General features: G+C 46.1%; 1 protein-coding gene across 2 annotated transcripts in view; it reads left to right on the forward strand.

The window, feature by feature from the left end:
• Positions 1 to 27,785, forward strand: part of ASTN1 (astrotactin 1) — a 335,381-nt gene that overhangs the window by 160,975 nt on the left and 146,621 nt on the right. Inside the window, exons 3-8 of one of the 2 annotated variants that reach the window (XM_060088555.1) lie at positions 3,947 to 4,340; positions 5,748 to 5,894; positions 6,958 to 7,065; positions 11,952 to 12,101; positions 13,079 to 13,270; positions 20,962 to 21,046. In XM_060088555.1, the coding sequence (XP_059944538.1) occupies positions 3,947 to 4,340; positions 5,748 to 5,894; positions 6,958 to 7,065; positions 11,952 to 12,101; positions 13,079 to 13,270; positions 20,962 to 21,046 (1,076 nt within the window). The remainder of the gene's footprint in view (positions 1 to 3,946; positions 4,341 to 5,747; positions 5,895 to 6,957; positions 7,066 to 11,951; positions 12,102 to 13,078; positions 13,271 to 20,961; positions 21,047 to 27,785) is intronic. The other variant, XM_060088557.1, reaches the window with a different exon arrangement.

The raw sequence follows: 27,785 nt of genomic DNA on the forward strand, positions 1-27,785 counted from the left end.
CCTACCTACTCCCTCCTCACTGGATAGGGCAGATAAGCAGTCCAGAGGTATTTGTGTGTAGTGATTTTACAAATTATTATTACAACATATTATTATTAAATAATATTACAAATTAATATCATATAACTTATGTATATTATTATTTCGATAATAGTCCACAACTGGTAAGTCATAACAAAGTGTTGTGACACCTGCCGTCATTTTGGGTTATAGATGCAGAGAGACTATTCCACAATTCGAGTGCCTGAGAATGTTTTTTCATATGCCTGTGCTGTTTCACCTAATGGCTGGAGCTCATTATTGGTAACTGATTATTAAAAAACTGAGGTCCTCTGGAGTCAGTGACTCTAAGCAGAGGGAATGTTTTGCTAAAGCAATACTAGAGCTGCTAAATGAACTGGCTTAGCCAAACAAAAACTTGTATTCTAGCTCCCTATGAGTTGTTATTTTTTTAAAAAATTAGCATAAAATATTGCTAATTGAGTGTCTAGGCCCCTACATGGTAAAGGAGACTTTATTTATTTATTTTTTGCGGTACGTGGGCCTCTCACTGTTGTGGCCTCTCCCGTTGTGGAGCACAGGCTCCGGATGCGCAGGCTCAGCGGCCATGGCTCACAGGCCCAGCTGCTCCGCGGCATGTGGGATCCTCCCGGACCGGGGCACGAACCCGTGTCCCCTGCATCGGCAGGTGGACTCTCAACCACTGCGCCACCAGGGAAGCCCGGTAAAGGGGACTTTAGATGAACCTAACAAAACAGTACCATGAAAAGAGCAGTGGAAGAGGATCTGGGTGTAGAACCAGTTCTACACTGTCTAGTTTTGTAGTTTCTCTGGGCCTTCATTTCTTCAGAAGAGGAGGGGCTGAGTCTAAAGATTTTCACTAGATCTCACAGTTGAGAGGGAACACAGATTTCTCTGTCGAAATTCAGCTAAACTGAGAGTCTGATGGTATGCTCCAGGCATGTAGTGGTGTGTGAGGCACAGTCTTATTTTAGCACAGAGACGTTGAAATGCACCTGCTGTCTTTGCCCTGCCTACTAACCTTGAGTCGGACACTTGAGTGGGTGCTTGGTGCAAGGTCCTTTGTTTACGATAGTGTCTCTTTGTCAGCTAGATGTGCACTTTGAGTAGTTTCTCTTTTTCCTTCGAAAGGTGAGGATGGACTCAGGTGGAATTACCCATATTCTCCTACTCTATCCTTTTAAAATTCATGAGATAGGTGCCAGGGTGTATATGTCTCCAGTGAGCGAAGCTCACTCAGGGTGACTGCAGCCTAGTGGTTAAGAAGGTAGGCTCTGGAGTGGGAGTCATTTTGGCCCCATTCCAATCCTAGGATTCATTTGCTGTGTGAACTTGGACAAGTTATTCAGCCTCTGTGCCCTAGCCTTTTCAAATGTAAAATGGGGAAATGGTTGACCCTACTTCTCAGAGTTAAAAGTATAGAGCATTTGGGGCAAATGTCTAATACAAAGTAAAAGCCCCATTAACAGACCACTGTTGTTGCTTTATTCCTGTGTAATATGGGGCATGAACCTATGGCCTGGATCTTATCACAGCCCCGTTGTGAGCAAATGAAAGGAGAATCAGAGAGGAAGAGTGGAAGGGGTGCCTGAAGACCTCTGTGCAAGCAGGAAGGATGGTGCTTAAACCATTCCCAGGAGATTGATGTTTATGCTCCCCTTACAGCTCTTTAGGGAATAAAATTACCTCGAGCTTTCACTTGTCTAGTTCAATGTCTGACAACTTCCCTCACTGGGGAAGTTATTCTTTCTGTGTGGCTTAATTACCTATTGTTGCAGTTTCAATTGGGGATGAAGGAAAGTTAGTGGGTCTGACTCTGAGATGAAGGGTCTGCTGAAAAATCACTGGGTTGGACTCAAACACTCATTCTCAGCAAATGGGTGCAGGGCTCAGATCTGCCCTGTTGAGGTGCGTCAGGGGCTCTCTGTGCACGTCTGCAGGGCTGCCAGGAGGGAGGGACCATGGGTGGCAGGGGTGGCACTTGTCAGGGACCTAGAATGCTTGGCTCTGGACTCCCACCCCCACTGTAACCTGAGCAGCTTCATATTCATGCTTCCTCTGTACTCGCTTGAGAGATTTCACCAGGAGAAAAGGTTATGCAGATAAAAGAAAAATTTGAAAACCTGGAGGCCAGTGTATGTCTCCAAAAAGCCACCTGACATGACAGGTCACTTGACAGCTGACTCTGTTGCTTCTTGTCTCAGCTCCTCTGAGCTGCCTGTTGGAAAGCAGCAACATTGTGTGTGTGAGTGCGTGCGCACGTGCTCACGGTGATGGTGGGAGAGGGAGGATAAATGGGAGAATTTACAGGGAGCAGAACTTTACAAATCTAAGATATAATTATTATGAGACTGGAAAAAGCCCCCTCTAATATATTCGAGGGAATCATCTTGACCCAGCCTTGTGTGGGCGAGCCCCTGGGAATGAATAGAGGGTTTTCACCTCTAGCCTATATGATGGGGTGACAGTGATTGAAGCCCAAGATTGAGAGCAGAACCATTTGGCACACGCCCACCTAATGAAATAGGTTCTGAGGGATATTGACCAATATAAAGGGAGTGAATACAGATTGTGCACGGGAAGATTTATGCCCACTGAGTGCTGTGCAGCAATGGGCTTGTAAGCCCTTCCCTCCGAACACTGCCCTGGGCACGCGTTAAGGGGAGGCGTTCAGCCTCGCTCAGCACTGCATCCTCGTCTCTGACGGACAACTTAGTTGTGTTCAGGCTTTTTTTTTTTTTTTGTGGTATGCGGGCCTCTCCGGTTGCGGAGCACAGGCTCCGGACGCGCAGGCTCAGCGGCCATGGCTCACGGGCCCAGCCGCTCCGTGACATGTGGGATCTTCCCGGACCGGGGCACGAACCCGTGTCCCGTGCATCGGCAGGCGGACTCTCAACCACTGCGCCACCAGGGAAGCCCGTGTTCAGGCTTTTAAGTAATGGCCTCAGAGGATGGCCTTGGAGCACCAGAAGGTTCAGAAGGAAACTCCTCTGCCAGTCTGAGTCCAGGACAACATGGGTCTCAGTCCCTTCTCTTGAGCTTAGCAAGAATGGGAACATCACTCAGGACTGTGTGAGTGGGAGAAGGCTGTCTCCTAAAGCAGCAGTGATCCCAAAAGTCATGTTCAAATGATGAGATTTCTCTGCACACTTGGTTGTAAGTTCCTGATAGATGTAAACTTCTCTTCGGATGGGTCTCTGGTTTTCTTCTGCTTGGGCAATTACTCTGATGGAGACATTTCAGGTTAGGCTGACAGCCTTGAGTCCCTGTGATACAATCTATTAGATGTGTTACATAGTTACCTAACTTAGTACTTACACCACCCTGTAAGGGTAAGTGGTATCTTTTCCATTATACAGATGAGGAATCTGTGGTATCTTCTCCCTTATACAGAATCTGAGGTTTCGAATTTATAGGACTTGCTGATGGGTGGTGGAGGCAGAGTTAGAATCTATATATGATTGATTTTAAGATATGAAAGAGGAAGAAACCAGATGCCATCCCACTGCTAAAAATTGGCCTGAACCCAGCTTTACATATAGCAGATCTGCCTCAAAAAACCCTCTCTCTTATTTCTGCAGCTGAAATTATACACACACACACAAACACACAAGCACACACACACATATGTACAATCACAAAGACTTCTTTCTTCTTCAAATTGTTTGCTAAGCCAGAAGCAACCGTGGATCACTTGAAATGATGCACTGATCATCCCAGTTCCATTTTTCTTTCACCCTGATCACCGATCACAGCAGACTGTCCCTTTGCTGCTGAGTGATGCTTGCTATAAGCGCTTACTGCACCTAAGTGAATGAATGAATTCATGGGTGCGTGATGGATGGTAACAGAGGGCGGGGTGAGGCCCCTTGGTGGGATGAGCTCACCCATCATCCTGCATCCACCTGCTGTCCTCTCTTCTTAGGGTGGCATGATAGCGCTGCTGCTGTCCATCTTGTGCCTTGTGATGATCCTGTACACTCGCCGGCGCTGGTGCAAGCGCCGCCGGGTCCCCCAGCCCCAGAAGAGTGCCAGCGCTGAGGCTGCCAATGAGATTCACTACATTCCTTCTGTGCTGATCGGCGGGCACGGGCGGGAGAGTCTGCGCAATGCCCGCGTGCAGGGCCACAACTCCAGCGGCACCCTGAGCATCCGGGAGACACCCATCCTGGATGGCTACGAGTACGACATCACTGACCTGCGCCACCACCTGCAGAGGGAGTGCATGAACGGAGGGGAGGACTTCGCCAGCCAGGTCACCCGCACCCTCGACTCCCTGCAGGGCTGCAACGAGAAGGCAGGGATGGACCTCACGCCAGGTGGGTGACTCGGTCCTTGTCTCAAGGCACTAGGAAATGGGTAGGGAACAGCTGTTTTCTAATTTCATGTCTGGTTGTCATACATAATGGGATATGCCAGTGCCCTTTCCCAGGTGGGCAAGAAGCGTAAGCATTTTCCTGAGATGATGGGAGCTGTTTTCTAATATACGAAATCAGAAGAACAAGGGTAAATTGGATCCCTCTCCACTTCCACTTTGCACTGGAAGTAGAGGTACTTTTATATCCAACGGAAGAGTGGGTTAGAGGCTTTTTCATATATAATGAGCAATCCTCAGGAAAATAGGGATATGGCAGAAAAGATCCACGTGTGTGTGTGACATTTTTGTATATAGTATGTTTGTGCGGACAATTAAATTTTCCATTGAAGTGGAGGGGACAGAGGTATCTTTCTTTTCTGTGACTCCTGAGACTTTGGCCTGGGGTGTTTTAGTTGTGTTGTCTGGCCCATACCTCTGTGGTCTTTACAAAGGATGTACCTCTTCAGAGAAAATAAAGGAATACAATCAAACTGTTTGACCTCAGACACTTTGTGCATCTATGAGACACTGGGTGGAAGAGACGTGGATCTAACGTGGCCGAACAAGACCAGAGTCGGTAAAATGCAGAGAGGAAATGACTGTACTTTTCATTTATAGCCAATCTCTCATACTTCTATAAATAACAACTATCTGTAGATAAAACCCCAAGACAATGATCCTTCAAGGTACTGCCCAATTATCTTTGAAGAAGACATTTTTGAAACTGAATATTGCTTAAGATATGTGGACTTTCTGTGGGGCTTGAAATCACACCATAGAGGTTTCCATTCCACTTGTTATCTAGAGAAGATCCTATGACTAGGCATGTCTTAGTAACATTTAAAGTCTAGACATTCCTTAAGACTAGGGGATGTGTCTTCAATATCATATATTCCATAGCACCTGCCATAGTGCTAAGCCCACCAAGTAGCCATATGATTAGAGACTCAGGGAGCAGGCAGATAGCACAAATATGTGAGAGAGCTGGATGTCAACAACAGGGAATGGAGCAGACTGGGATGAACGAGGGGGCAAGTTCCGCCTGAATGCGCTCACATTCAAATTTCTGTGAAACTCTGTGCTGACCAAAGGAAAGAAATCTTCAGTCTGTATCTCACCAAACGGCCACACGTGGTGACCCTATCAATACAGAATTGGTTGAATTGGATTTCCTTTCTTCACCCCTTCTCTCATAACTCTGAAGTCCCCTAGAAATCAAAAAGAAGCATTTCAGTCTCTGCCAGTCTCTCACTTTCAAGCTTTCATATTTCAGTTTCTGTGAAACCCCATGTACTTGGTTCATGCAGATTTCCTTGCTCTCACTTTCTTTGGCCTTTTAAAGTATCTGCCTTGGCCTTTCCTTATACAGGAAGCGACAATGCCAAGCTGTCGCTGATGAACAAGTATAAAGATAACATCATTGCTACCAGCCCCGTGGACTCCAACCACCAGCAGGCCACTCTGCTTTCTCACACCTCCAGTAGCCAGAGAAAGAGGATCAACAACAAAGCAAGAGGTACCCGCGTCTGGTGTTAGGGCTTGAAGGTGGCTTCCTTAATATCAGCAGAGGCAGGGCCGTTAATATCCTTGACCCCCACTCTCAGGCACGGCTAGAGGAGCTGTGTTTGGTCACAGTCTTTCTGCAGGCCTGTTGTGTGTTACTTAACCAACAAATTTAAATGTATACACACCTTTTGACCAAGTAATTTTAGCAATGAGAATTTATCCTTAGTAAATAATAATTGGACAAGTATGCAAAGATGTGTGGTGTAAAAGGCTGTTCATCCCAATGTTGTTTAAAAGAGCAAAAAATTGGAAGTAGCTTAAATGTCCATCAATGGGGAATTGCTTAACTACCTGCACATCTGTCTCCTGTCCAGTGGCTTAAGATGATACTATAGATCTATATTTGTTAATATGGAAAGTTGCCCACCCATCTATTAAATGGGGAAAAATGAGGTTATAAAATAGAAGGTACAGCAGAATGCCATTTTTAAGGGGAACTTAAAAAACCTTTATCTGCTTCTGTATCAGAAAAAAGATGGAGAGTGTATTTATCAAATGTTAACAGAGTCTTTCTCTGACTTGGAGGATTTAGAGGACATCAGCGTTGTTCCTTTTAAACATTTGGGGGTCTTTTGTTTATTCTTTTCTCTCTTTTTCACATTGAATATATATTAATCCTAGAACCAGTTAAAAAATGCAATATAGATATTAAGACATACAGACATATGCCCCTTAGGACATAATTCCAGCCTCTATCAACCAAAATCATGACGTGTAATGAGGGAAATTTCCCTTTCTTCCTTTTCCACGTACCGTCCACGATGGTCCTCTCTGGCAGGTGGCTCTCCTCAGTAGGAGCATGGGCTGGGTGGATGTAGGGCTCTAGTGATGGCTGTCATATCAAGGTCTCCTTCTCCAATAAATCTGTGTATCAGGAAGCTCCAATCCCTGTGGCTACTCCTCCCAGATTGTCAGTCACCCTGCTCGTGTTTTCCTCTTGAACTTGCCCAATGATTTGGTGTCATGAAGACAAAACTGAAGACACTGTTTTTGCCCTTGTCTCTTCATTACAGCTGGTTCCGCCTTCCTGAACCCTGAAGGGGATTCTAGCACAGAGGCAGAAAATGACCCCCAGCTGACCTTTTACACTGACCCCTCGCGGAGCCGAAGGCGCAGTAGAGGTAGGAAGGATAGAGGGGCAAAGTGGGGTGAGAGGGGCCGTGGGGCGGGGAAGGCAGGGAGCTACAGAGGTGCTGGGTCAGGGAGGGGGCTCTGTGGACCAAAGCCAGTGTCTGCAGGAAGAATTCTTGGACCAAACTTGGTGTTTCCTCCTAAGGAAGAAAGAAGAGCCTAGAGTGGAAAATGTCAGAGAATCATCTCTCCCAGATAATGGCACTCTCAAACAAGTTTCCAAGTTGTTTGAAAGGCTATTTCTTGGTCAGAAGACTCTCAATTCCTTCTGGAAGCCTCGGGAGTCATATTTTGCTGTTTAGACACAGGAAATAAAGTTGATAAAGTGTGTTATACGTGAAACAATGGACAGTATATTTACCCTTGCTTACCCCGCCATCCTGGGATTGAGTGAGGCGGAGCTCGGGGGGTGGGGTAGTTGAGGAACGATCTGTGGCCTGAAAAACATGCGTAGTGGTTTTTGACCTTTAATCCCCTGCCCAGCAGAATCACAGGACCCCCAGGGCCCAAGTCCCCTCCCTTCTCCTGGCAGGGCCCAGGTTGGTTGGTTCATTCTTCTCAGGGTTGATAGAGTTGTTCTTTCATGCAGCCACGGTCTGTGACTCTCCTCCCTGATGTTCAGTGGCTTCAGGCATGGCTATTGCAGCTGTGGCTACCAGTGCCTATGACTTTGTGGTCTCACCATCATTACTGAGGGAGGTCTGTGTTCAGGCACCAAAAAAGCTTCAGCATTTACTTGCCGTGTGATACTGGATAAAGACAACAACTTCTCTGAGCCTCAGTTTCCTCACATGTTAAATGGGTTAACAATACTTCACGCATAGGGCTTAATTGTATTAAAATGTGCCATTTTGGTGACTGGCAAGGCACTATGAGATCTCTATTGTGTTGCTGTTAGAACTCTCCACAGTGCAGCCTTGGGTTTCTACAGCACTTCATCTTAAAGAATTTTAGACAGGGGCCCCTCGAGACACAATGGAGGGTATTTGAGTGATGTCATCTTGTGTGATAGTCAATAACATTTTCCCCAACCAATAATCAACTAGTGCCCCCCCCCCCGCCCCAAAAGACACCTACCTTTCGGCTCTCTCCCACCTCCATCTGAGTTCTTGACATACTGAGGAATTCTTCCCAGAGATTGAAGGAAGCCCTGTTAATTCCTCAGTTCCAGTTCTGCAGGCTCTGCTGCTATCAGTACAAAAGTTCTTCCCACCACTTTTCTCAAGAGATCAGTGGGGCTCTGGGTCGCCTAATGTCTGGTGCCCCAGTATCCCTGAGGTGAGAATGCTGACTCTTAATCCTCATTACATATTTATATACAGCAGAGGGTCATCCTAGGCCCATCCACCCTAGGCCACAGCAAAGTAGGGTGGGTTCTGCTTTAATAAAATCCCGTGTAAGAAAATCTATAGTAATGAATTAGAATGAGTTTCTTTGCAACATATAATTGTTACTTTTAAATACCAAGCTCTCCTAGTGCATCAACTGTTTATTGCTTTTTTTTTTTTTTTTATAGTGTGCTCGGGGCACACTATCACCTATTCTGCCTTTTATTAATTTTATTTATTTATTTTTGCTGTGTTGGGTCTTCGTTTCTGTGCTAGGGCTTTCTCTAGTTGTGGCAAGTGGGGGTCACTCTTCATCGTGGTGCATGGGCCTCTCACTATCGTGGCCTCTCTTGTTGTGGAGCACAGGCTCCAGACACGCAGGCTCAGTAGTTGTGGCTCACGGGCCTAGTTGCTCCGTGGCATGTGGGATCCTCCCAGACCAGGGCTCGAACCCGTGTCTCCTGCATTAGCAGGCAGATCCTCAACCACTGTGCCACCAGAGAAGCCCCTGTTTATTGCTTTTAACTAGACTGTAAGCTTCTTACAGATGGGCATGTCTAATTTATTTTTCCAAAGTGCCTAGTGAGGGATTCTGCCTATAATAGATGCTTGCCAGTGTTTGTTGAATTGAACTGGATACATCAGTCAGGCCAGCAGGAAATTTTATAACCCACCTGTCATGGGTCAGGCTTTGTGATCAGTAGTAGAAACATGAAAACATGGCACAGTGATAAGACTTAATAATATAAATAAAGTAAAATGAGTACTCAGAAGAGAGAACAGTTAATTCTACCTGGCAGCAAAAGGAGGCAAAAAGGGAGAAAATAATTAGGCTTGGATTATATACAATGTATAGAGTTTCTTGAAAGAGGAAAATCTAGGGGAAGGGCATTTCAGTAGAGGAAAAGAGCAGATACAAAGCCTTGAAGGCACAAAAGAACATGGCATTTTCAAGCAAGTGAAAGGAGTTCAATATGGTAGTTGTAATCCAGGATTTGAATATATAGGCACACAGGGATAGGAGGGATGGGTCTGGATAACAGGCTAGAGGACCAGTGCATGCACGATGTTAATGGGTTTGCCCTTGGTTCTGTAGGTCACAGGGGACCACTGGAAATTTTGAAGTCAGGTAGAGATTCTGGATGATGGGTTGATGATGCAGAAGGACCAGAGGGACAAGAGGCAGAGCAGCAAGTCATTGCCATCACAGGAGAGCAAGTGCCTGTAAACAGTGACTGCACTGTGTGAGAAGGGCTGTGACAGCAGGGTGCACAAGGGCTGGAGGAACAGCAAGGAATGAGTGAGAATCGGTTCTTGAAGGTTTCAGGGAAGTGTTTACAGGGAGATATTGTTTGAGCTGAGACTTGAAGAGTAGGTGTATACCAGGCTGACAAGGTGACAAAATGGCGTTCTGTGGAGGAGGAAATCCTATGTGCAGAGTCACAGGGACATAAACAATAATTGTCTAGTCAGAGAGCAGTAAATAGTTTACTAGAATCAAGCTTCCGGGGAAGCCTGGGGTCTGCTTTGGAAATAAGGCTGGAAGATCAGGAGGTCTTCCTTGACTGAAGGACTTGGACCTGACACTTCAGTTGGGGTCATTGAAGGTTTTTTAAAGAGCAAAGCCCTGCTCTGCTTGGTGAATGATCCCTCTGAGGCAGCGTGGAGGATAGGTGAGAGCAGGGGCACGTTGAGGCAGGGAGACTGGGTGGATGGCTGTTGCCATAGTCCAGGGGTGAGATGATAGACTGAGGTAGGGATGCAGAGGATGGAGCAAGAGAAATTTTGGGCACAAAATGAAAAAAGATTTAATGGCATTGGTGGGGGGTGGGGGTGGCTTATGAAAGAGAGGGAAGAGATAAGACATGATGGCATTTGGGGGCTTGAGGAACCAAGTAGACAGCAGTGCCATTCGCTGGACAGTGGAAATGGTAGGGAGAGCAGGGTTGGAGGGAAGATGGAGAGCCCGGTTTTGGATGTCGCATTTGAGTGCCCGAGGGCCATTCGGGTGGTGGATCTGGGCGCTGCTCAGGCTTGGTATGGGCTGGAGCAAGAAATGTGTAAGTGCGGGAAATAGATTCCGTGTTGAAAGGGTACTAACATGAATAGAAAATCTCCAGGTAGCAAGGGACAGGGGATCCAGAGGCCGCCTGCCACCCTGCAGTCACTCCCACCCAGCTATCGCCAACACACGCACTCAGGGAACCTGCTCCCAGAAAAGATGTGTGCAGCTGTAGACCACATCTTTCCCCATGTTCCTGAGAACGGCAGTCGCAAAGACTCCACTGGACCCAGAGATTGAACAGTGAATTGTCTAGGGGCTGTAGCCTCACTGGATCTGTGTGTTGATTCCAGCTCCCCTCCTTAGTAGCTGCTTGACCCACATGCCCTATAGCCTCTCTAACGCACTGTTTCTGTGGGAGCTGGCTCATCAGGCTGTGTCATCGTTAAATGATATGCCCAGGCCTAAGACACGTAAGACACCTGATGTGTCAGGTGTAAGGTGCCTGACAGGTAATTACACTTATTCATAAGTGTTAACTATCACTATAAGGTTAATCTCTTTGAGACTTATTTTCCTTATCTATAAAGTGGGTAGTTACTGTACAGACTCATAGATTTATTGTAAGGAAGCAAATATTTAAAATAATGTATGTAAAACACTTAGCACATGGTCCGCCATAATAGATGCCTTTCGTTGCTATCAATAATAAATATTAACACAGACTGTAAGAAAATTCCAAAGTATTCGTACATTTTGTTGGCAGCTGGCTTTGCTTTCTTGCTTCCCCACATCTGTTCTGTTTCCATGTGAAAGGTCCCTCTTCTTACTACCATTTTATCCTCTCCACCAAAACCAAACAAACACCCCCCCCAAACCTCCCTTCTTAGCCCTGTCCCCAGCTGCTTGGAAGTGTTTCTTATCCCTCAGCTTTCATATTTTCTCCCTAAGCTTCCATTTATAACCTTACCCCAAGGACTGCAGGACTGGGGAGAGCCTTCTGGTGTGACAATATCTCCTACCTGTGTAGAGCATACGTTCCTTGTTTTTCTCCTTCCAAGCCCTGGACTCTCACCCACAGAGTAGGTGAGAGGTAGTTTGAGCCCCAGGAGTGGAGAAGCTGGTTTGTGAGGGCGCCCTCTGTGGAAAGCCATGGGAAGTGCAGGGAGTTCCAGCGTAGGGTAAAAGCATTCCCACCACCCTTGGGCAAGAGGTTGGAGCCCTGCCAGGCAAGTAGAGGGGGACAGTGCCCTCCTTTATGATCTCTCTTGTGACGTGGCCCAAGAGGCATGCAGAGGACTTGCTCACAGCTGACAATTGTTGACTTTGAGGACCACCAGTGGCTCAGTCCCCTCTGGCACCAGGCGATGACATGGTGTTCCATGAGGGTGAAAGTCACTGAGCTCACGCACTAGACACATTTCCCACCTGGGCTGGGTTTGCCAGCTGCCTCCCCTGTTTTCCAGGTTGGGCAGCAACAGGCCAAGATGGCCCTTCACTACCAAGATTTTTACCATCAAGTGTCTTGCTTTTGCCTTATTTTCAGTGGGCTCTCCCCGAAGTCCTGTGAATAAGACCACCTTGACGTTGATCAGCATCACCAGCTGCGTGATCGGCCTTGTGTGTTCCTCTCACGTCAGCTGCCCTCTCGTTGTCAAAATCACCCTGCACGTCCCCGAGCACCTGATCGCTGATGGTAAGTCCACCTCTGAGGATGCCACCTCCTGCCCCTCCCCCGAGAAGAATGTTTCAGGGTGGGCAGGGAAAATATAGACAAGCCATGGAGCCCTGTTACATATTAGTGAGGAAAAAATAAACCTGGATAAGTAAGACTTAGGACAAAGTTAGATTGTCCACTGATGAAATCAGAAAGCAGGTTAAAAAAAAAATGAACAGATCACCTCCTCCTTTCTATGCCCATTTCCCATTTCTATTTGTTTATAATTAAGCACCTGTCTTTGTGGATAAATGCAGGGCATACTGGCTATAGGTACAAAGACACCAAGATTCTCTTAGCCTTTGAATGGGGAAAAGCTAAGTGGAGTAGTAGAATGTTTAAGCATTAGCCACATTTCCGTTTGATATGCCTGGTGAGAAATTCCTAATTGCAGTAACTTGCTATGAGCCTAGAACTCTGAAGCAATAATTTACTTTCATCCAGGGGGACCCTGATATAATGAGGAAATAATATACATTCTGAGAGTCCCTGAATTAGTTAAGCCCAGAGCACCTAATTGACTTGTTAATGTCTGTTCTCTTGGTTGCCGTAAGGCTGAAAACAGGTGGGGACTGTCTGGAGTGTTAGAGGGCCTGCTATTTATTTCATGGCAACTGAAGACAGGCAGCAGGTCTCTGTTCCTTGGACGACTGCCAGGGTCTGATGGAGCCGTGCCACGGCCATCACAGAGCTGCTCTGTCCCTGTATCCCTTGGGTCCACACTAGTAGACATGGGATGGGACAAGGCAGCAGGGGATGATATGGCGGGAGATCCAAGTGGTGGCTGAGCCTCCATCTGCTGAGCCCTTGCTCTGTGACTCATGGCGGGCCAGGATTGGTAGAAGTAATGACCTCGGGTTGGGCCTAATCTGCAGAGCATCGCTCAGTCTGTCTTCAGTAATGTGTGTGTGTGCTGTGGGCACACACGGACATGCCTCCTCTCTCTTCCCCTGCAGGGAGCCGCTTCATCTTGCTGGAGGGGAGCCAGCTGGATGCCAGTGACTGGCTGAACCCTGCCCAAGTGGTTCTCTTCTCTCAGCAGAACTCCAGTGGGCCCTGGGCCATGGACCTTTGTGCCCGGCGGCTCCTGGACCCCTGTGAACACCAATGTGACCCCGAAACTGGTAGGCGGGAGCACCGGGCAGCGGGTAACTGTCAGAGTTCATGCCTCTTGCAACTACCCCTCAAAATCCAGGCCATCCCTCCCAACTGACCCATTACCATTGGGAGCCGAGACTGTGCAAGCTGGCAGCATGTGGATGAGCCCCTGAGCTGGCTGGCTTAAAATGTGAGGTCATCTTCTGGCAGAAGCCTTGGAAACCTCCTAACTATAGCCCCAAGCCAGACAGATCAGCTCGGGATGACCTCCACAGCCCATGTGCCCTCCAGTCAGGGGATATCAGTCAAGGGGGCTAAACTTTTATGCATGTTTATTGTAGAAAACATGGGGGGCTTCCCTGGTGGTGCAGTGGTTAGGAATCTGCCTGCCAATGCAGGGGACACGGGTTTGAGCCCTGGTTCCGGAAGATCCCACATGCTGCAGAGCAGCTAGGCCCGTGTGCCACAACTACTGAGCCTGCACTCTAGAGCCCACGCGCCTAGAGCCGGTGCTCCACTACGAGAGAGGCCACCACAATGAGAGGCCCGCGCACCCCAACAAAAAAAGAAAGCCCATGCGCAGCAACGAAGATCCAATGCAGCCAAAAATAAATTAATTAATTAATTTTAAAAAATGGGAAAATTAGAAAAGCTTATAGAAGAAAATGATAATCATCTATAATTCTATCTCCTGTAGAAATAATTTTAAAATTTTAATGTCTTTCCTCCCTTCCGATCTTTTATCTATGCCTGATTCTTAGAGGCTTGTAAGCACACTAAGCCCAGTAGAGTTTTCTTGATTTTTTTCACTTAACATTCTATCATGGGAATTTTCCAGAACCACTAAATAATCCTCAGTAACGTAATTCTAATGGCCATTTGGTATTCCACTGTATGTCTATATCATAGCTCCTATTTAAATAGTCCCCTATTATTTGACATGTAAGACGCCTTAAGTTTTTAATTTTTACAAACACTACTAAAATGAATATCTTTCCGCATAAATGTAGGGCATGTTTGAAGTTATTTTATTCAGATAACTCTCAGAAGAGAGATTACTGGGTCAAAGGGTATAGCCATCTTTCAGGCTGTTATATTATCCAGGGGGGCTGGGGCTGCTCTGAGAGAGAGGGTTTGAATTCATACACAGCATGTACTGGGGTGCTTGCAGTGCTTCTTGAGCTCCAAGGAGTGTGGATCCTTCATCCCAGGTTGCTTTGCCCTTTCATTGTAGAAGGGGTTCCTCTATGGTAGTCTTTATAAAGGCCTATTTCCAGTAGGTTCAGTACCACAGATAGCTCCTTCCCAGCGGAGTGGTAAGATGCCTAAGAACCAAGGAAGGGGAGGCACTGATGTCTAAGATCCCCAAGTGAAACATTGCTGGGGTCTAGGGCCAGCTCTTCCAGCTCTCTGTACCTCACTTACAGCACCCCCCCTCCACACACACACACACACACACACACACACACACGAGATGCATCTTTTTAAGGTGCTGAGGTAGAAGGATATTAGTAGAGGTTGACTCCAAGAGATCTGGCTGTTACTTCTCTTACAGTCCATTGCTGTAGCTCTCTGGGGGAGTAACAGGTAACCACAACATCTAAAGTTCACCTTCATAGGTCTAAAAGTTGTTGTTATGTGGGCCCATCCCAGAGATTCTAGGTCCCCTATGAAGGAGAAAGTACAGCATTTTAAACATCTGATGTCTAAGACTGTGCTTACTTGCTGCTCCTCCCACGCTGCCAGGCAAACACCAAACTAGACAGATGGGCCGTGCACCATGCCCAAAAACCAGTGGGCTCGGGAGAGAAAAGCAGGCTCGTCTCAAAGGTGGGGCCTCTCCATGCAACTGAGCTAGTCTCTGGTCCCCTCTGACTTGGATTAGGAGACCCTGGACCACCTCACTTGTTAAACTCCCTTTTGAGAGAAGCGTGATCTCCAGAGGGCCTTGGAAGCTTCACCTGAGGTTTTAAAGAACAGGAAGCACTTTGAATGACAGGTGGAAAGAGGGATTGGTGTTTTAAGCTTGGAGGGTCTTAGAGATAAACTCCTCCTTCCTTTAGGTCAATGCTCAAATTCCCCAAGAAGTGACACGACTTGCCCGAAGCCCCACAGCTACCTAAGGCAGAGTCGGTGTTCTATCTACCATGAAATCAGAGCAGAAGTGGGGTTGTAAAGGGTTCCTTAATTCCCCCAGACAGGTCAGAGCCAACATATTTGTCACTGTGACACTATTCAAGCAATCACCGTTGCTAAGCATCACTTTCCTGAGCCAGAAGCTGAAGAACCTGCTTGTCCATAGCAAAGCTCCCATCACCTCTTCAATCCCTGCTGGATGTCTCATTTCTAATCCTCACTGAAAATGACTTTGGGAAGCCCCTCCCCTGCTAGTGGCTTCCCAGTGTCTGTGACAATTAATGAATTTCCAACTGGAAAGCCAGGGAGAGAGGTTAAAAATAAGAACCCACCACAGAACTAAGGTGCGACATCTTCATTCCGGGGTAGCCGCTGAGAAATGGTACTGCAGGGACTTCCATTTTCATTAATGCTGGGGTTGGAAACCCTCCCCCTTCCTGCCCTGCTTCTGTCTGTGCCTGGGATGATGTGGTCATCCCACATGCTCGTCAGTAAGAAACTTTATCGCCTCCCACACTCCATCCTAAAGCCTTTCTCCAAAGAGCTGAGTGTGGGCATTGGCTGCAAGTCAAGTCGACGTTATTTTTGCAGTCCTCCAGCTAACTCACTTGGAAATGTCATAGTGTTGGGACATGTGCTTTCCCAGCCATGCTGAGGGGTCTGCCTACATGGATGGGTGGAACTGTGCAAGCGCACGTGTACTTTTTCACACATGCAAACAAACACACAAACACAGGCGCTCAGTCACTGCAAAGGAGCACCCTCCAGTGCCTGAAGCTCTCCTCAGGCATCCTTCCAACGTATTTCAAACTTAAGTGTGTGTTTCCTCCTCCCCTGCACAGAGGTCCAGGGTACCAGGTATGGTAGGAGGCGTAATGGGCCCCCAAAGATGTTCACGACCTAATCCCCAGAACCTGTGAAAATGTTACGTTACCTGGCAAAGAGGAATTCAAGTTGCAGATGGTATTAAGGTTGCTAGACAACTGATCTTAAAATAAGGGGAGTATCTGGATTAACCAGGTGGGCCCAATATAATCACAAGGGTGCTTAACAGTCGAAGAGGGGGGCAGAAGAGGCCAGAGTGATATGACATGAAAAGGACTCCACCAACCATTGCTGGATTTGAAGGTTGAGGAACCAGTGAGTGTAGGCATCCTCCAGAAGGTGGAAAAGGCAAGGAAACAGATTCTCCCCTCAAGTCTCCAGAAAGGAACATAGCGCTACAGTCACCTTGTTTTTAGCCCAGTGAGACTCATATTGGATTTCTGACCAGCAGAACCGCAAGACAATATATTTCTGTTGTTTTAAACCACTGAGTTTGTGATAATTTTTTATGGTAGCTATAGAAAACTAACACACTAGGGAAGGAGAAAAAGGACAGAAGAAAAATAAGCATTGTTATGCCCTCTTTATATCACCCTGGCACAGTTTATAGAAGGTGGCTGCACAGACCTTCTGCAGATGTGTCAGGAATCTACGGAAAGATTGGAGCTGGAAGAGACTTGAGACCATTTTCCATTCCAGCCTCCCTTTTGCATTCTAGCAACGTACTATCGGGGAGGGACATAATGTACCTAAGGCTCTTAGCCTGGAAGCCCTCTGCCAACTGCACACTGACATCCTCTCTCAGATCACCCCAGGTTAGTAACCCTGGGTGTGTCTCTGGTCACGTGGGGCTAACAGCAAACCACTGAAATTGTAATGCTTAATGCCCAGATGGATCCAGCCAAGGGTTGACTTTTCCTGTACTTTCTAAGGGTTTTTGCGGTGGTTGTATGTTGGCTTGTTTTCTGAGGGCAACACAGACTAACTGGCCTCAGCAACTTCTCTCTCTGCTGCATTCCTGGCCTTTATTCTGCCATATGGGCAGCTGTGGAGGCTTCACACACCTGCTTGATTTCACAGCCCCCTTCAGTTCTGGCCACAGACCCTCACTGCCCTTTTCAAGATATGTAGCTTTTATGAGTCTGCAAGGAGCATGCACTTCCAAGCTAAATCAAGTTTTAATCACCATCCAAGATGGTCACTGAAATTCCTTCTATCCCAGATCTTTCCATAGGCTCGTCCCAACCATGAAGAAATGTGTAAAATCTGGTGAGGGGCATTGGACCAGTTTTCCAGACTCACTCTAGCCCTCCTCCCCTTTCCTTACTCTGAATAAGGGCCTCTCTCTCTCTCTACTCTTCCCTGGTTTTTAGAACCTAGTTAGATGGAGTAGCACAGCTCCCATTTTGTTCGTGCCACCTGGATTGCCCACTCATCCCAAGCTCTCTTTTGTGGCTCAATTAAAGCACCTCCCTTCAAGGTGTACTTTTGGCCTATTTCCCTCTGTCTGCCCTCCCAGAGTCGTGTGGGGTTGTTTGACTCTGAGCCTACCTCTTGCCTGATGTCTGCCCAGGAGAGGAGACCAGGCAGTTAGATATTATTCAAGCCCAGATGTCTGACAAAGATTTCCCTTTTTGGATGAAGCGTACCCAATTGACTTTAAAAGCCAACTGCTACCTGAAGGATGGAGGTGATCAGGACTTTTGGCCTCGATCTGTAGTTATGTCATGAAGAACTTGTGGTGAGCCCAGTCATTTCTGAGGAGCCCTAGCTTCAAGGTCTTCCTTCAATCGTTCGATGAGATTTGTGCCTCCATCCATCTATGGAATGGGAAATGACTGAAGGCACTGCCTGTGAGCATCTGCCTTCAGGGAACCAAGCACAGATCCAGTGTAGGCATCTCCCGGCCCTGCACAGATCATCTCTTGGGTGGGCTTCTACTCTCTGGCAGTGTAGCTGTCTGTGAGTGCCTCCTGCAGGGCATGCTCCATCCCAGTTGGGCACTTCTCTGTGGCCGTGACACGTCTCTCTGTTGGATTCCTATGAACACCACCACAGAGTCGGCACGTCATGTGTTCCCTGCCATCTGTCACAGCAGATGCAGAGACTGTAACACTTCTAGCTTAGGAGGGCATCCAACACCCTTGTGGGGTCTTTAAAATTCACAGCTAACAGTCAGAGCCTGTGCTTGCACGAAACCCCTCTTAAAGTCAAGATTTAGCAGTTGGTTGCCATAGCAACTTTCCTCATCAAGTCTGAACTCCTTTCAGTGTAGATGGCCAGACTGGTTTTGAGGAGGAATACAGAAGAGGGAAGTTTGGTGAGTTCCGGAAATGAGGATGATTTAAGAGACAAATTTTGGAAATCCTCAAACTCTAACATGATATGTTTGAAAAATGTCTCTGTTGCTCTGACTTCGGGCTGCATGTAGCATTATATGGAGGAAAGCTTTATTCGTTGTCAGTAGTGTGTCCCCCACATAGTAATGAATGCTGGAAATCTCATCAGGGGATAATGGCTGTGAAGGCAATTTGGGAAAGGTAAATGTGCTCTACAAATGGTAGATACTGCCAGCATTAGGAAAATCAAGCTCTGCTCGAACTCTGCGTCGTTACTGCATTTACTTTTACATGTGTTGTGGTAACCACCTATCAAGTGTGGAAGGAGGACTGCCTTTTTTGTCAGTCTTTAATTCTAGGCAAGCCATCCCGTCAAGAACATTGTAAGAGTCCGACTGATGGGTTTGACAACCTCTTGAGATTCCTTCCTGCTTTGTACTATCATATCCATGCCTAATGTCCACAAGGAAGTTGAAAGATGATCTCCTTAAGGGCAAATCATTTCTGGGTCCTTGACCCATTCGTTGGCTTGATATTGACGCCTTGGGGAGAGGTGGTGGTGATGGTATCTATAAATTTGGGACACACTCTTTAATTAATTTGTTTATTTTCCATTACACAGTATTTATAAAAGGTCTACTCAAATATAGGAAAAACTAGCTTGTTCCTGCTCTCGTGTAGCTTACAGTCTAGAGTCCACGCTTTCTTTGGAATCGATGCGGTATGAAGCCTGGCTCCTGGTACTTCCCTTCTTTTGCCCTCCTCTGGTCCTTGCCCTCGTTAGCTTTCCTTCTATCAGAGAAACAGCCTTCACCTGAAAGCCTTATCATCTGCTACCGAATTTTCCACTGTGTTTTCCTATGTTCGACTCCCAGCTCCCTGACCGTTCCTAGATACAGCTCAGCACCACTGAAGCCAGTAAGTTTCACCCTGTTGTGAATCTAGCCCGCATGGAAGCCTGAGTTTGTCATACAGGAGACAAAGTACTGATCTAACACTCCCTGTGGATCCCTCACAAACTAAGTTACTCATTTCTACTCCACTCCTCAGCACCTTGACTGAGCAGGTGTTGGAGAGGAAGACAAGTGTTATCTGGTAGTGAGACCCCGATGGACAGTAGCTTATAGGTCAGTCTCAACAAGAATGGATGCACTTAGATCCTAACAAAAACTTCTTGCTCAGAGCCTACCCAGTCCTTGCCCCCATAACTGTGAGGCCCCTTCACTTCATTCTTATTGTTTTTTTATCTTTGAAAAGAGAAAATAGCTCTCAAAGCTATTATTCCATCTATATCCTTTTTGAGTGTTTCTTCCCAGGAAGATAAAGAAACCTTATCCTTTGTCTCCCTAGGGTCTGGCACCTTTGTAATTTCCAAATTTTAGGAAGTCACACTCTGTTCTTTCACTACCTATAAATTAAATAACCAGCCACTGAAAAAGACAATACCAGTGCTCCAGTGGAACTGATCTCAGCAGCTTAGGGATACATAGCATTGCCTAAGGAATTATTAATATAAGGAAGCAGTTACAATTTTCTTCAAAATCAGACCAAGTAGAGCAATGCTTCTTAATCTTTTGGGGGTCTTGGATTTGCTTATAAATCTGATGAATGTTATGGAGGCCTGCTGAGGAAAGATGCACATACACATATGTACAGTTTCACATACGACTCCAGAGGGCTCGTGGACCTCTTGGTACACTGTTGAAGTAAGTAATGATAATGAAACATAGTGATATCCTAAACTAACATAGATGATCCTTCTGTTTATCAGCACCAAGATAATGAGCCATTTTCACTTAAAAATAAAAACCCAGAGTTCTTATAAAACTATGATAGGTATAAGTGGCCTCCTCTAAATACAGCAGTTGTTCTTGGGCTAGCAGCATGGCCTGGTTGGGAAAAAAGGTCTGGAGTCAGACAGACATAGGTTCAAATGTTAACTCTGCCATTTAAATCTGTCTCTAGATCCCTTAATTCTTCTGAGCCTCGATTTCCCTCATCCGGATAGCATGGCTAATCATATGTACTTTTCAAATTTCTTAGAAACATTCGATGAAATAACTCACTTATGTGGTCTTCAAACATGTGTTGATCATCTAGTATGTGTCTTGCAATATACTGGCCACTGAGAAAATAACAACGAAGAAGTCCCTTTGCTCAGAGAGTTTTTGGACTTTGTGTCTGCAGAGCCCATGTAATAGGTGCTTTGTAAACGTTAGTGTGTTCAACTAGTGAAAGTTATCACGTAGTGAAAATGGAGAGATTGGTGGTGTGTTCCTTCACATGGGCAGTGGAGACGGGCATGTATGGCATAATAGGATTTATGGTCTCATCCGTGCCAGTGTTAGTTTGATGTGATCATTTCATATTAGTTTTCTCCGACACAGACATGTTAATCAATTTCTTCGTTTCTTTTTCTTCTTCCTCACCCTGCTTCTAAGGGGAATGCCTCTGCTACGAGGGTTACATGAAGGATCCAGTGCACAAGCATCTTTGCATTCGGAATGAATGGGGAACCAACCAAGGGTAAGTGAGGGGACGGCGAGTTAGCCAGTTCCCGGACGTCACCGCTCCCTCACACAGACATGACGTGGAGCAATTGCGTGGAGAGGGACAGAGCTAAAGGGTGGTTCTATTCTGAACAGCAAATGGATAAACGTGTCACTGTGCGTTTCCATGTTTACACCATCCCAGTGATGTCCATCTCATCTTCCTCTCCATTTACGAGTTCAGAGATGATGCCTCTGACTCGCAGCCCCAAGCCTCCGGCTGGGATCTGGGAATCAAGCTGTCCCTCTCTTCCTTTTCACACCACCATCAGCCACGAGGACTCCACAGACAGAACTTAGCTGATGATTTTGTTGTAGACACGTGAAGTCGCACACATTCCAGTGTAGCTCTCCCAGAGCTCAACGAGCTTTGCAAGACTGATATGAGTGGAAACTTGTTTTCACCAGTACTGTCAGAGAGGGTGAAATGCAGCGACTCAGGGAGTGCTTGGCATTGAGTCAAAGGATTTTCACCTGATCTCCAATTACCATTTCCTTGTAAGACCTTTGCTTTTCCCCAAGCACAGACAACTGGGATAAAATAGTTACCTTGTCTATTGCTTTATATTTTATTCATTTTACTTTTTTGGAATTTTTTTCATGGAGAAAAAATATACATAAGATAAAAATGATCATTTTCACCGTTCTTAGGTGTACAGTTCAGTGGCATTAAGCACATTCACATTGTTGTGCCACCATCACCACTATCCATCTTCTATTGCCTTTTTTTTTTTAACAACTTTATTGGAGTATAATTGCTTCACATGGTGTATTAGTTTCTGCTTTATAACAAAGTGAATCAGTTATACATATACATCTGTTCCCATATCCCTTCCCTCTTGCGTCTCCCTCCCTCCCACCTTCCCAATCCCACCCCTCTGGGTGGTCACAAAGCACCGAGCTGATCTCCCTGTGCTATGCGGCTGCTTCCTACTAGCTATCTACCTTACGTTCGGTAGTGTATATATGTCCATGCCTCTCTCTCGCTTTGTCACAGCTTACCCTTCCCCCTCCCCATATCCTCTGTTGCCTTTTTTTTTCTTTTTGCGGTATGCGGGCCTCTCACTGTTGTGGCCTCTCCCGTTGCGGAGCACAGGCTCCGGATGCGCAGGCCCAGCGGCCATGGCTCACGGGCCCAGCCGCTCCGCGGCATATGGGATCCTCCCAGATCGGGGCACGAACCCGTATCCCCTGCATCGGCAGGCGGACTCTCAACCACTGCGCCACCAGGGAGGCCCCCTCTGTTGCCTTTTAAAAGCAACTTCCTACTTTGTTTTGGGTGCTGAGAGATTACTTTCTGCCTTGGCTGGGTTGTGGAGGAGGGTGTGAGAAGACGGGGATCAATGAACGCTAACTAATAATAGCAATCAATGGGACAGGGGAAACTAGAAAGAAATCAAGGCAAAGGCCATCTCGGGGGGCTTCCCTAGTGGCGCAGTGGTTGAGAGTCCGCCTGCCGATGCAGGGGAAACGGGTTTGTGCCCCGGTCTGGGAGGATCCCACATGCCGCAGAGCGGCTGGGCCCGTGAGCCGTGGCCGCTGAGCCTGCGCGTCTGGAGCCTGTGCTCCGCAACGGGAGAGGCCCCAACGGTGAGAGGCCCGCGTACCACAAAAAAAAAAAAGCCATCTCGGAGTGATTGCTTGGACTCCAGAGTGGAAATGTGTTTGTAGCCTGGCAAGGTGGAGAAAAGAAATCACCGTCCCTTCCCACGGCGCCAAGGAGGACTCCTAGCCCTGAGTTCGATGCTCAACCTCCTCTCTATGATTCGGAGGAGCCCAAGCCTAGAATACTGAATGTGGTTCTGGACTCTCAAGGCAATAAATATGGAGAAAAATGGGTGGGAGTTTGGAGAAGAGCAATAAAAATGATTGAAGAGCCCAAAGGAGTGATTTATGATGAAGGGGAAGAACTCCACTCAGACAACTTGACCAGCTGATGACTAAGTCAAGGCATGATAGATGCCTGTAGGTGTTCGAAGAGGGCAAATGTGCTGGAACAGGTTGAAGTTGAGGGATAAGGACAAGAGAGAAGGAAGTTGAGGAAAGGAAATCTGAGTCACAGGTCAGAAAACTTGGGGAAAGTGAAAGTGCCATGAAATTTTTCTGTTAGTGAAAATGAAGGATGGCTCTGTTTTTCCACTGAATTTGTGATCCTATCAGGGGGGCAGTCCACAAAGTGTAGAGGAAGATGTTTGGAGAAGGGTAAATGCATATGAGGTGGCCGGTTGTTGAAAGATTGGTGGCAAGGGCAGAGAGCTTGGCTTATAGAGGCCGAGTGGAGTTTGAGTAAAGAGTGCCATTTGCTATGGCTATGTAAAGTCAGTTCAGTCCCCTTACTCTCTGCCCTCTGACATTGTCTGCATAGTTGCCAAGGAGCCAAGATTTTAGCTTATGTGATGGCCGAAAATCTCAGTTGACTATGATTCATATTGAGTAAAATATTGGAAAAGGTGATGGATAACCAGCTCTCTATCTCTTAGCCTGCATACCTGCCGCTGAAGTAAACAATGACAAAAAATCATTTCACTTTTGTGCCCTGAATGATCCAGGCTGGCTCTCTGCAGTGATTGGATTTGGTGGCTAATCGCTCAAGCCTCCACATCCCTTGCCTTGTAGACAGATCATGTGAGGATGGGCCTGACTTCACTGGGTAATTGCACAAGGCTTCATCATTCCCTCTGGCTGTGTGTAGAGACAGTCTTGGATGTAGACAGGAGCCTCCAGGGAAATGGTGGAGGCCCCACGTTGGTGTCATTTAAAATAAGACAGGCTAGAGCCCTGAGTTAGAGACTGACAGGAACATTAGCCCCAGGAAACAGACAAGGAGACCTAATCTATCATTTCCATCTCTAATTTCCATTATTCTCTGATCATCACTGTCTATAAGGTCTCATTTTGGACACTAATAAAATAATGGAGCAACTGTTAGGAGGGGAAAAATAGTGACTATCATGAGAATAATGGAACCAGGACTGATAAGCAGTGTGATATGTTTACATGTATATAAAAAAGTGCCAGACAAAGGACTGCATTTTCCTCATAAAATGACAAGATAAATGAAAAGTAGAAGATTCATACATCTTGATTTAAATCAGGGATCTGATGCCACGTTTCTTTAAATGATTCTTACAAAATTAATGAAAATTGATTTGAACGTGAAGACCGTCACTTGAAAAGTACCTGACAGATTGCTAACTAATGACACGTACTGGGGTATTATGGAAAAATCGGTGGTAGGCCTGATTTTCCTGACTATTTTATTTAATGGTCCAGGAGGGAGAGGTGAACAGCTTGTATGGGTATTTATGTTTTTCACCTAGTATTCTATATTGCGTACATTAAAATAGCTGAACATTCTTTTGAAGTCGAACAACCAAATCCTAGGCCAGTGAACGTTAAAATGAATTCCCTTGTGAAAATCTAGGTTAATGAACCAGGACAAAAGTAGCAACGAACAGTCATGACTTTCAGACAAGGAAGAAAATTGGTCAAGGACATTAATACAAAAAGTTACAAATGGATGATTCTGTGAGACAGAGGAGTTTCACCTGCAACTTTATCCAGACTGTGCTTTGTACTTCAGTTTACCTGGACCTGTATGTGTGCGTGTAAGTGTGATGTGTGTGTGTATGTGTACATGAGTGAGCTGGTTTATTTGTAGAAATCCTCTCCCCACCCTCCTCCTTCATCTCCTCTCTCACTCATTCATGTTTACGGCAGATATTCACTGTATTACCCATCGTGGCCCAGGATAAGGCAGGTTGCTAATTATAAGAAGATGTTGTCTCTGCTCTGGAAGAACTAATAGTCTAGAATAGATAGATGGGCACATAACAAGAAAATTACAATGAATTCTAAAACCTGTTAAAATAAAGGTTTGAGCAAAGTTCAATGGGATTACAGTTTAAGACTCATGTGACATCTAAGAATCTGGAATAGGATTTCATGAGGAAGTTAGATCTTGAACTGTTCTATTTAACAGGTAACAAAGGTAATTCTAAGCAGAAAGAACAGCATATGCCAAGGCATGGAGACTTAAGAAGCATGGTTTTTCTAGGAATGGCAAACAAATAACTCAGTGTAGCCCACGGGTGCAGTTTATAGAGACAGGAGAAGAGGCTGATAAGGTGGCTAAAGACTAGATCTTGAAGAGTTCTTGCTTACTAAGGCTTTGAACCTTAAAGCTCCATGTGTACACCCCTAGAATTGTCAGCAGGAGGTGTCTGTGTATGTGGAGGGCTATTCCCTCACTACACATTATTTTTCTGGACCCTTCAAAAGAAATTAAAGCAATCCTAAAAAGAAAACAAAAACCAAAACAAACACACACGAAAAACCTCTCAAGACTATCTAAGGTTTTATTTATCTGGATCCTGCAAATAAAGCAGTCTTAAAATTATCCTGTAGATAAAAGTTTTGAAGAGCAGACAGCAAAGAGTGACAGAAAATTGGGGACCATAGGTACAAGACATGTGAATCGAGGGGGTTGCAGCCATTTTTGGTGACTCTGGTTTTGCCAGAAATGCCCAAGGAGAAGTGAGGCTAGTTGAGACATTCGTGTGTGAATCTTGGTGATAAAGCCAGCCACTGTAGTTTACCCAGGTGACAGGATTCAGGGTGGCAGGTTGTAAAATCACTGAACTCATTACAAAAGAGGCTCTGATTCACTAAAAGTAAAAATAGCTTCAAAAAGATTTAAACAAAGTCATGGATGACAGACTTCTAATGAGTTATTAAAAGAACATGGGATGTTTGAGGTTACATCCTTGGTCTTTGAGGTTGGCAACAAAATCAATCATTGCCTGCCCCAGCACCCTTGGTGACCCAGGTGCCCAGCAGAGGACCCAGGATGGAAGGATCCTGCCCTAGTGCAGGGCTTCACCACATCTCTGTCTAACCTGTGTGAATTCACAGCTGCTCAGCCTCCCAACCCTGTGGCTTCATAGACACAGCCAGGGACTGTTAGTGTCTATGTGATATTTGTCTGCTAGGACAACAAGGACAAATTTAAAAGATTCACAGACAAGAAATGAAACCAATAAATGAGGTGGAGGAGGCAAGAGAGATGATTTACATGAGAATATTAGAAGAGAAAAAACAAATTTATTTAGCTACTTTGGAGATTATTAAGAAAGGCTCTAATAATGTTTTTTGTTAAATTAAGAGTATACCCAGTGGCCTCTAGATACATTTTTCAGAACACCACAGTCAGATTAAATTCATGCATTTGAAGATTCCCGGTAAATAATAGATTGATTTCTTATTCTGGCATCTCAGATACAGAGGGCAATACCAAGGAGATTCCCCACTAGACAACATATTACTAGATTTCAGTGCTGAAGAATGGTGATAGAGTGATAATTTATGAGATGGGAAAAGACCAGCTGTGGAAATGAACAGGTGTTTCTCCAAGGTTTTAGAAGCTGTTGTCAGGAATAGTCCTGCTCATCAGAGCACTTGTTTCACTGCCTGCTCAGGAGGCAACATACTTACCTACTTACCATGACATCCCCCCCCAGACTAGTACACGTGTGTGCTTGTGCCTGCGCACGTACGCACACACACACTCACACACTCGTACGTAGCCCGTGCCACCTTAATGTGGCCTTTCCATTGTCCCAGGTTTGTACTGTTCTTTCTCTTTCTACAACTCATCCCTGCTACTCACCCTCCCAGGGATCCCTGCTCAGGGATTCTAAATCTGTATAAGGAACAAATGCCCCACACCATAGAATCCAGTTTCCTTTTCAAGCCAAGAATGGGGACCATGTTTGTCGTGGTTGGCCTCAGCCCCTCGGTCTTGCTCCAAAACGTCCTTGACAGGAGGTAATTTTATTTGGGTCTGTCTGAATGATGCCATCCTAAACATTTCCCTAGAGACCACTCACAGAAAAATGACCACAGCCCACTAGAGAGGATGCCTTTGCCTCTGAGTTCTAGGTGTTAGCAGAGACCAACCTGCACCGATGATTCAGAATGATCTAAAACCCATTCTCACCTTCTGGCCCCCTAAAGCTGAGCAAGACCATTCTCTCAGCTGTCTGACCATCAAAGTGCAAATGCTGAACCATTGTATGGCACTGACTAGAATGCTAGGGGGTAGCTCTGATTCCCAGCCCAGGTCCTGGGCAGTGTTTGGCCTTCTTTGACCTTCCCAAAGTCTCGTCAGAAGTGACTCAGATGGAGTCAGACAGTCCTGCGTGACATTTGACATTTCGTGACTTTCATTTGTCCGTTTCTAGCTCGTCATCTGGCTTTTATTTCCCCACCCCCGTGCCTGTCTCTGTATCAGTGATGCCCTATTCACCTTCCTCCAAGCCCTCAGACAAGGCTTGCAGGCCAGCCTGCTGCTGCTCTTTTATCTCTGGGTGCCTCCTCCCCTTCCCTCCAGCCCCAACTCCATTGTCTGTGCCCAGCTCCTGTCATTGCCATGCCAAGCACAAACGGGATTATCCTCCCATTAACTCCCTTTTTATTGTCCTGTTTTCTCTTTGTGCGTGCGTGCGTGCGTGCGTGCGTGCGTGCGTGCGTGACTCTTTCTAATTACCACTCACTTATTCACTTACTCCTAGCAAGGGTTTCCAGTGTTTCTATTTGGCCCTTTATTTCTCATTCTTCTTTTCTTCCCTCCCTTTTCCTTTACTTGCGTCTCCTCCTCTTCCCCCAGGAGTCAGTGGAAATGTGGCTGTCCTTTCTCCCACCCATCTCAGTGTCAA

The sequence above is a fragment of the Mesoplodon densirostris genome, chromosome 2 (genome assembly GCF_025265405.1).
Source record: "Mesoplodon densirostris isolate mMesDen1 chromosome 2, mMesDen1 primary haplotype, whole genome shotgun sequence".
Classification (NCBI taxonomy): domain Eukaryota; kingdom Metazoa; phylum Chordata; class Mammalia; order Artiodactyla; family Ziphiidae; genus Mesoplodon; species Mesoplodon densirostris.